Source organism: Microtus ochrogaster, unplaced genomic scaffold (genome assembly GCF_000317375.1).
Source record: "Microtus ochrogaster isolate Prairie Vole_2 unplaced genomic scaffold, MicOch1.0 UNK17, whole genome shotgun sequence".
NCBI classification, from domain to species: Eukaryota; Metazoa; Chordata; class Mammalia; order Rodentia; family Cricetidae; genus Microtus; species Microtus ochrogaster.
This window is the reverse complement of record NW_004949115.1, coordinates 3,266,442-3,277,060: the sequence shown is the minus strand read 5'-3', so window position 1 is coordinate 3,277,060 and position 10,619 is coordinate 3,266,442. Positions and strand designations below refer to the sequence as shown.

Sequence of the window (10,619 nt, the reverse complement as noted above, 5' to 3'; positions counted from 1 at the left end):
TTTTTTTTTGTTTTTTTTTTTTGAGACAGGGTTTCTCTGCATAGCCCCGGCTGTTCTGAAACTCACTCTGTAGACCAGGTTGGCCTCAAACTCACAGAGATCCGCCTGTCCCTGCCTCCTGAGTACTGGGAGTAAAGGCATGTGCCACCACGCCTGGCTTACTAGTAACTTTCTAATTGTCAATCCATTCCTACACTGTTCTACTAACATGGCTCTGTGTTTTCTATACTCATATATCTATTTTCTTGATATATATGTTCTGCTTTTTTTAAAAAAAATCCTTAGTATTACACCATGGTTGCTCATGTATCAAGAGCTAGTTTATGTGTTTTATTAACTGTGATTTGTGAAAGTCATATATACTTGTTGAAGGGAATTAAGAGAAAATATAGAAAGATATATTAAGAGAATAATATTATACAAGATTGTACCACTGAGAATATCCACTGCTAAAATGATGAATATTATCCCCTCTCTGGGTTGTGTGTATGTCATACATAAAATTTTATATTTAAATCCCATATACATATATCCATCACGTATTACACACATATGTATATGTGTTAGATTGCATGCAGCTATGTATGTCATATAACTTTGTGTGCAGATAAACTGGTTTCTAGTCTCAGTTGTTTCAGATTTTTATGGCATTAGTTGTCTTAACGCTTCAGTTTTCTAATCAGCAAAATGGAGATGCTGATCATATATATATCTTACAGAGCTGATATGAGGATACAATTTCTTAATACTGGTAAATGATTGAATTGTTTAGGATCATACCAAGTTCTCCATTTTAGCAATTATTAGAGCTAGTGTCTGACTTAGCTTTTTATCCTACTCAGTGACTAATATAATATCTGGAGGATAATACGGACTTGATACATATTTAATCACTGAAAGAATGAATTGCTGAAATATGTTATTAGTAAGAAAAAGGATCTTAGAATAAAACGTCATTTGAAAATAAATTTAAAAAGCTAGAGAAAACTTGAGATGCTATTCTTTAGTTGTTACCAGTGTTGTCCATTTTCATAGTTTAAAACGGAGAACATATTTCATGCTGCAGAATATTTATTCAACCATTCCCAGATTAAACCATAACGATGCTGGCAATAGTATTGCCTTCTGTCAAATAGTGTAGCAGAAATAATTCCCATGCAATTTATAAAAAAAAACCCTAAGATACCAGTGTAAGTAAATTAATGTCATCAGAGCATTGATGGGATTATGTCTACTCAATGGTCTATCTGAAGTGCTATAGGATAAATGAATAAATAGAAAGTCCTTCAGTCATGCAAACGATGAAGAATGCTATGAAGATCTCCACAGTTTGAGACGTATCTAATCCTCTTGGTAACTGTATTGTGTGGTTACTCTGTGCCTGGCACTGGGTTAAGCATTATGGGAAGTCATCAAAACTAAGATTTGCTCTGTGCCTTTGACGATTGTTTTTACACAGTAAGTCAGTACTATATTGCTGACTTCCAGTATCTTGCAGCAGCCTCGCTTTTTCACTTAGCTATCTTAGCTGAGTTAACAACTGAATCATTATGAATAAAAAAAATAAATTTTAAGTGTTATTTTTCTGTCAGTATAAATTTCCACTGATAATAAATATGTGTCACCCATATAGATAAGAATCGCAAATGTATATATGCTTTTGCTCTTTTCCTAGAACTATTTGGAAGTTGCTGACAGTTCCGGCATGGTGTCAGTGATTATGTGGAATTCTATGTGTCTAGAATGGTATAAAAGTTTAAAAGTGGGCTTGATTCTTCTGCTTCAAGATTATACTGTGAAGAAGAGCCACCCATTCAGAATACAGCCTGACCCTGTGGATCCACAGATGAAACTCATTTCTACAATAGGTTAGTATTCACTTAATTGTTCTATCATGGCTATCTTGTTTATATGAATTTGCAGAGTGTCATACCAGGTAAAAGTCTGTAAAAATTACTGAAGCTGTTAGAAACAGACAAGCTTAAATTCCTTTATAAAAATTCAAGCAGTTAGTAAATTAATACACAGATTAATTAATTAGTGCACTCATTAAGAAAGATTATCTGAGGCGTTTATTGTTGACCAAAGAATGAACTCCATTTAGGATATGCTCAAATTTGGTTTTGTTCATTTTTGGTGTGTAATATTTAGTTAATCACCTGAATACATTCTATAGTTACTATTAAGTACTATGCTGAAAGGAATTTTATTAAGTTAAACATATTTTTATTGTTGTGTATGTGTGTATATTTGTGGGCCTCTCTCTGTGGGGGAGGAGGGCGTGCGCTTACAGAAATTAGAGGATAACTTTAGGAGTCTGCTCTTTCCATCCACCTTGTGATATGAGGATCAAAATCAAATGATTAGGTTTATACAGCAAACGATTTTAACTCAGTGAACCATCCTGATGACCCTTGTTAACTTTATCATTTAGTGCCTTTACTTTTTTATATAATGGATAAACATGTATAAATCTAGAAAGTATGAGTGATATTGTGAAATGATATAAAGTAGTTGTTATAAGATATTACAAAATAACAATATGTAAATATAACTCCCTAGTTTTTCTTTTTATCGATACAGATGCATATGTAAGATGAATAAACAGTTCAAGAAGATACCAAACACTGAGGCAGTATTTAGCTTAGGGAAGCATGGAAAAGACAAATAGATTGGGATAAAGTTTATAAATTCTTAAATTATATGTTTGTAACTACATTACATGAAACAAAACAGAAATAGAGAGAACATGTAGTTTCTGCACATGTGAAATTAACTTTTCACTTTGAAATAACTTCAAAATTACATTACAGTTATATTATAAAGAATTCCCACATTACCTGAACTCATCAAATAATTTTTAAGTTTTATTTTGCTCTTTAATTTTTTCTATACACTTTCATTTTGGAGATAGTAACAGCCATCATACATCGTTGCATAACTTTGTCTGCTTAACAATTTACTAATAATATGTATTTCTCAAGATCAAAATTATTCTACACATCTATGCTAATGCACCCTTGTAATTCCATCTCTTGGGAGGATAAGGCAGAAGGACTTGAGCAAATATTGTTCAAGGCCAGCCTTGTTCTGTGGCAAGCCCTTGTTTTCCAAAAAGAAAAGCAAAAAAAATCATTTTATTGCACAATCACAGTGCAATTATAAAAATCAAGAAACAAATTCAATACATTATTATTATGTAACCTTTCATTAATCAAATGTTGATAATTCTTATAATCCTGAAAGGACTTTTGTTATTTTTTAAAACAAGGTCTAACTCTAAAATTCGATCTCTCATGGAAATTACTGTGCAGGCCATCCTGGCATAAAACATATCAGTAGAACTGCTTCAGCTTCCCACGTGCTGGGATTACTTGTGTATGTTACAACACCCAGCATAGATATTTCCCTAATTAGTATTGTAATCACAGTTTTGAAAACTAGTTTCCCCAAATATCTTAGAGGTATTCATTTAGTAAATTTTGGAATTATTAGATATGCTTGTAATTTTGGAAATTTAGATGTTATTAGTTACATTCTAAAGTATTGATCTATTTGAGACAAACACATGATTCTTTATTAAAATCTTAACCATTTGCAGACATAGTTTAACTCTTGCTAAGAAGAAAATTATTACCTAAATAGTTTACACATTTAGTCCTTCAACAGTTACTATAGAAAAAATGAAAACTACATTTTTTATTATTATTTAATTAAAAATTTCCACGTCCTCCCCTCCTGCCATTTCCCTCCCGCTCCCCATCCCCTTTTTTCTTTTTCCTTTTTTTATTATTATTTAATTGAAAAAAAAAGAAAACTACATTTTTTCTCTTTGTTTCTTTTTTAATTAATTTATTTATTTATTAAAGATTTCTGCCTCCTCCCCACCACCGCCTCCCATTTCCCTCCCCCTCCCCCGATCAAGTCCCCCTCCTTCATCAGCCCAAAGAGCAATCAGGGTTCCCTGCCCTGTGGGAAGTCCAAGGACCACCCACCTCCATCCAGGTCTAGTAAGGTGAGCATCCAAACTGCCTAGGCTCCCCCAAAGCCAGTACGTGCAGTAGGATCAAAAACCCATTGCCATCCTGAGTGAGGTAAGCCAGACCCAAAAAGAGGAACATGGGATGTACTCACTCATATTTGGTTTAGCCATAAATAAAGGACATTGAGCCTATAATTCATGATCCTAGAGAAGCTAAATAAGAAGGTGAACCCAAAGAAAAACATATAGGCATCCTCCTGAATATTAACCTTCATCAGGCGATGAAAGAAAACTACATTTTTTAACCATAATGACTGTCAGTTTATTTTCTGAGGCATTTTGTTCTAAAACAAAACACTAGCACAAATAGCAGACTAAAAATCGATATAGTTGGACGGTATAAGCAATTGGACATCTTATAGTTTTACACAGTGCATACTTTAGTGACTGGATCATAAAAGGTTTAGATACGTTGGGTATTACTTATGGAAATACAAAAGTTTGCCAGAAGAAGCTGCTAATAATTGACAGCATACACTATTATCCCTAGGGAATGATAAATTATATTCCATAAACTGACATCCAAGTGACTGAACTGCTTTAGTAAGGAATGGGCATTCTTAGTCAATAGAAGATATGGTAAATGTCTTTATTTATGACAATACTAGATTAACAAATTCTCTTGAGACCTAGCCCAGAGTTCCTTGTACTAGATTTATAGTTTTAATAGACGAGAGCTGTTTTCAAATTAAAGTATTTTTGAGAATTTTATACTTGACTCCTGTACTTATCTCTCACTCTCCTTTCTCCAAGTCCTGCTGTATCTTCCTCTCAACTTCATGACCCTTATGCAGTTATTACTGACATATACACATATACATAATAAGTACATATATGTACTTAACAATTATAGAACATGTGTGTTTCCGTTTACTGTTGCTTGTATGTATATATGTTTAGAGCTGAGCAGTTGAGATGAGATGATCTGTCAGAGAGCTGCAGAAAACTGATTTCCTCTCTCAGCAGTCATACACTGCCTTTAGTTCTCTAATTAAAGGTAGGGTCTTAGGAAATTCACCTCATCTATGTTAGCACGTCAACTGGTGTTTGTAGAGGCATTTCCCTTGTATTTGAATAAATAAAGCTTGCCTGAAGGTCAGAGAGTAAACAGCCACACTGCTCAGCCTTACAGACCAGGTAATGGTAACACACACCTTTAATCCCAGTAGCCACACTGGTTGCCTTAGAAACCGGACAGTGCATGCCTTTAATCCCAGCCCTAGAAAGGATTATAAAACAGGAGGAGACAGCTGACAGACACAGTGTCATTCTGAGATTCCTGGAGGCAGGATCACCATTTTCAGACTGAGGTTGTGGTAAGAGCCAGTGGCTAGCTGCTTTACTTTGCTTTTCTGGTCTTCAGGTTGAACCCCAATATCTATCTCTGAGTTTTTATTAATCATGCCTCCTTTGGGCAACCATGTTGTTGAGAGCTGATATGTGGAGCTTCTCCGTCGTGTCTAGAAGATACTATTAGCAGTAGGCCTCCTGGTTCTCTGGCTCTTACATTTTGCCTGCCCCTTCTTCCTCACTTCTCACTGAACTTTAGGTGCATGAGTTGTGTTGTGGATACAGTCTATTGGAACTAGGCATCTACTATTCCTTATCATTGTGACCAATTGTGGATACTTGAATAGTCTTTATCAGTTTCACAAGGAAGGGTGAATGCTACAACTATCTGTAGGTATATAGGTAACTGGTTAGAATGCAGTTAGAAATTACATTGGAATTTTCTGGCCAAAATCTCAAATGGAGGCTTCCTTGGCCTGGCACCATTTGGGTTTTGTTTTTAGTTTGGTGGTAGTGAGTGTGTGTGTGTGTGTGTGTGTGTGTGTATTTGTGTGTATGTGTGTACAATAATATAGTATACATCTTTCAAGTAAGCTTATAAAATTGTTTCCTTATGACTTTTCCAAACATCTTTAGTGCTATTTACATCTCCTTCCTTCCTCACACTCAGTATTACCCTTCCTCTCTCCTCTATTTTAACAGTTAAGTCCCTGCCCTGTTTTCCCATTCCTCCCCATTCATAGCCCTGTGCCCTACTATCCCTGTCTCCAGAGCTCCTTCTCATTCACAGCCCCCACTATATTCCCTTCTTAGTTTCCTGGCTTCTGTCCTAACTTCATTTTATATACTCAAATTTAAGGATTCAGAGCTATGATCCACAAATAAGAGAGCAGGAGCAGTTGAAAATATTCCAGAGAATATAGCCCACAATTTCACCTAGCAGCACTCCTAGGGGCTTACAGAAACTGAAGCAACAATCACAGAGCCTGCATGGGCCTCCGCTAGGTCGTCTGCATGTGTGTTATGGTTGTGTAGCTTCATATTCTTGTGAGAGTTCTAACAGTGACAGTGGCTGGTGTCTCTGACTCTTTTGCCTCTGTTTTGGACCTGTTTCCTTCTACTGGGTTGCCTCCTCCAGCCTTGATATGAGCGGTTGTGCCTAGTATTATTGTAGCTTCTTAGGCATGTTGGTTGGCTATCCCTGGGAGGCCTGCTCTTTTCTGAAGGGAGACAGAGGAGGAGTAGATCTGGAGGAAAAAGGAGGTGGAAGGAGACTGGGAGGAGTGGAGGGAGGGGAGACTGTGGTCAGGATGTATGGTGTGAGAGAAGAAAAATTTTAAAAATTAAAAGAAATAAAATGGTGAAGCAAAAGAAAATATGTTGAGTGAGGTAGCCTAGGCCTGGAGACTTCTTACATGTCTGTGGATACCTCTAATTCTAGTGGTTGCTTCTGAGCCTTGAAACCACATGAAAACTAGGTCAGTAAATAAGCACCCACTGTAAAAACAAGTTAACCTTGAAACAGAACACAACCATAAGCCCACATTTCATGATGGAAAACTGTTCTTAAAAATGTAAGATTTGCCTTCCAATATGTAAATGCACATACGTAATTATTTTAAAGTGACAGTGACCTTTGAAGGTAATATATTTTAAATATGTTCTTTGGACTTTAAAAACAGTTTTGCTGCTTATTAATGTAGTAGCTGTCTCTATTTCCCATATAATTCTGATTAGTAGTAGACTTTTTATTTTTCTTTCTCTACAGAGATCAATAAATTCTTGATGCAAAACTCTGGAAAATAAGTAATTTAGTCTCAGCTACCCATAGGGTTTACACTGTAGCCACTCGGCTTTGCCCTTGGAAAGAGGAGGCAGCCATAGTTAATGTGCAAACAAATGATTATTACTGTGTTCCTGTAAAATGCTAGTTTATAGAAATGAGCAGCTAACTGCAAGTTACAGTTTGTCTCAGCCGTATGTTTAATATTTCTCAGCTCTGGCTGTATATTAGAGTCAGTTAGAGATCTTTTTAAAAAACGACTGGAACTGTCTCCCTACCAGAGATACTGTTTTAATTAATCTGGGGAGACCAAGGCATCTCCATATCTTTAAAACTCCTCAATTGATTCTAATATTAAGCTGGGTTGAGACCTGTATACCTATGATCTTTAAGAGACCATATCGTACACTATTTAATGAAGGGAACAAAGACAGTTATGTCACCATGTTACAGACAGGAGAAACAATAGTAAATAATAGATTAATAGTCTACCATTAAAGCATTAGTCCAATGGATGACAGATAGGTAAAATAGCAAAAAGCAGTAAAATGAAAATTTTAATGGCTATAATAACAAGAAGTTGTGATAGGTAAAAGGAGAGGTTATGGATAGAAATGTAGTTAGTTGAGGAAAGAAAGGGCAAGACAGTGGACTAATTAGGAAGAAAGGAGAAAGTGTAAAAAGGGTTAGGAAAATAGCAGGGCAGCTACGTATTATGAGCAGAATAAACAGGGTGGGTTATATAGTCAGGGAGAGATGATTAGTAAGGGATCAGAGACTGCTGCTACTGTCACTGCCATTTATGTGTTTTATGTTGTTAGACAAACTATTGTGATTATTTTTCTTGGTTCTTTTGATATTTTTGTATAAGGTTCAAGTTAAAGAAAAACTATGTAATCATTTTAAAAGACCAAGTAAGTTTATAATGATGAAACATCTCTTGTAACACTAAGGATATATTCCCCACTGGTAATATGTAGCTTTATATATTTCTATTCTCTTTATGCCCTCTTTTTCAAAAGTTATATTCATGAAATAACCAAATAATAAACACTTTTGAGATCCTGAGATTTCTAGACCACATTGCATAATATAGAGTAAAATGATTGTTCTGAGTGTTTTCAGTTGAAAGAAGTGTACTTGGTTAAGAATCATAGTATTTCAGAGCTGTAAGAAATATGTCCCATGTAGTCAAATGTTTATATATAGTATAATTCAGGGTTTCCTGTACTACCTTAGAAAAACCCTTACCTGTGTACATAGGAATACATATAATAACATTTGCAACAACTCTTCTATAAATTTCAAAATATGGAGATAATTCATATATACAGCATCACAATAATAGGCATCTGAATTGTACTAGTTTATCATATCTGGATATTATTTAGTAATGGATATTATTTAGTAATATGGTTACCTAAATAAGAGCTTCATATTGATAACACCCGTTGACATGCCAAGATGGATGGGGAAAATCTCTTAGATGAAGACTGTAGGAAAATCATGGCTGCAGAAAAAGGGAAAAGACCCACAATAGGTTTCCAAAGTAAGTGGTCAGCCTTAAACACATATACATATGTGCAGCACAAAATAGATTCAGCAAGTTACACATTCACACACATATGCACACATATATTTGTGTATGTATGTATGCACACACAAGTATATATATATATATATAACAATTAAAAAAGAAGAGATCAGGAATATGAGAGGAGTTGAAGGAGGAGAATGGGATGGAAACATAGTCCATGAAATTCTCAAAAAAAACATTTTTTAAAAAATTTTTACTTTTTGAAATGAAATAAGTGACTAAATAATAAAATATTTTAAAAGAGAAAATTTTAAAGTACTCTACTCAGCCAGTATGGGATAAATTTTAGCAGTATTATGTGGCATGGAAAAGGTCGTCCTAGAAGTCTGTGCATAAAAGGATTCCATTCCAATGATGTTCAAAATGAAAACCAAATATCATTTGGACAAGACCACATATAAAATAAAATATTTTAACATTATGAAAACACTTATACACAAAGCAAAATATATGGTGCACATTTTTGTGGCGGGAGGTCAGTTTTAGAAGCAGATGGCAGATCATTGATATTGGTCTGTACCTTGAGTTTAATGGAGAGCGTAAACATGTTCAGTCTAAACTGGATGTGGTGCACACCTTTAGTCCCAGCGCTTGGGAGGCAGAGACAGCTGGATCTCTGTGAGTTCGAGGCCAGCCTGGTCTACATAGTGAGTTTCAGAGCAGTCAGGAATACACAGTGAAACTCTGTCTCAAACAAAAATTTAAAAATTGTTCAGTGGATGGTTTTGCTTGGTAATTTATGCATACACATATTCCTTAATATGGAAAATAGTATATTAAAGTAATATATATTTTTTTTTCAGAAATCTGCCTGAATTTTCGAGATCCTGCAACTAAAGTAGTTATCGTTCCAGAAAAGCAATTGAAATCAGAATGGAAATTGCCAAAACTATGTAACCGATTTATTACAAGGTAAAATAGTTCCTCATAATAGTCTCTTAATCTTTAAAATGTTAGTAACCAGAATGTAATGAATTATATCTTATTCAAAATCCACCCCAAATTATGCCTAATTTAGATCGGTACTTTCATAGTTATTACTGAAGAATGATTTGTCACTGTTTAAAGATATAACATCTATCTAAATTTTCTTTTCAGATCAGAACTAGACATTTTGCCAGAAAAAGCAATCTGTGATGTAGTTGGCGTGTTAACTTTTGTGGGAAGGGTGCAACGGACAAAAAAGAAAGGTGATGAGCCTTTAAATTTGAAAGTGTTAGTGACTGTTTCAATATGAAGAGTCTTGTGTCCATATGCATGCAGTGACCTTCATTTATTTTACTCTTCTTTCCACATAGAAAATACTGAAGACTTTTGGTCATATCGCTGGATCCACATTATTGATGGAACTTCAGAGCAACCATTTATAGTGCAGCTGTTTTCTACATCTCAGCCAGAAGTCTTTGAAAACATGTACCCAAGTACTCAATCTTTTTATCGCTTTATTTTTGGAAATAGCAGCATGAACTTAGAAATAGTAAAATGGGGGCTTGAGCGATGGCTCCGTGGTTAAGATACATGCATGCAGACAAAATACTCATATACCTAAAAGAATACACACACACACACACACACACACACACACACACACACACATATTTGATTGAGAGTGATCTGACTTAGAGAAGTGGCGTGACAATGAGGCAGAAACACAAACGATCTACAACCATTTCAAATCTTTTCCATGTTGAAGTAGTTAGTAGTCTATATTCATCACCGTTTGGTCTCTTCAGGAGTTGGCTTAGGATTTAAATCACAGCGCACTACTCCCCTTTTCCCAGCCCACCTCCTGCTGGTCCTCTTACTTTTCCCAAATAGTGGCCTTCCTACTTTCTTATCTTTTTTTTTGTTGAGAGAAAAAAAATTTCCGCCTCCTCCCAGCCTCTCACTCCTCCCGCCCTCCCCCC

At 35.3% G+C, this 10,619-nt stretch overlaps 1 protein-coding gene across 2 annotated transcripts in view; it reads left to right on the top strand.

Moving 5' to 3' along the window:
- Radx (RPA1 related single stranded DNA binding protein, X-linked) overlaps positions 1-10,619 on the top strand; it is a 74,576-nt gene that overhangs the window by 10,912 nt on the left and 53,045 nt on the right. For both annotated transcript variants that reach the window (XM_005367368.1, XM_013353841.1), the window contains exons 3-6: positions 1,676-1,868; positions 9,516-9,624; positions 9,811-9,902; positions 10,011-10,133. In XM_005367368.1, coding sequence (XP_005367425.1) covers positions 1,676-1,868; positions 9,516-9,624; positions 9,811-9,902; positions 10,011-10,133 — 517 coding nt within the window. The remainder of the gene's footprint in view (positions 1-1,675; positions 1,869-9,515; positions 9,625-9,810; positions 9,903-10,010; positions 10,134-10,619) is intronic.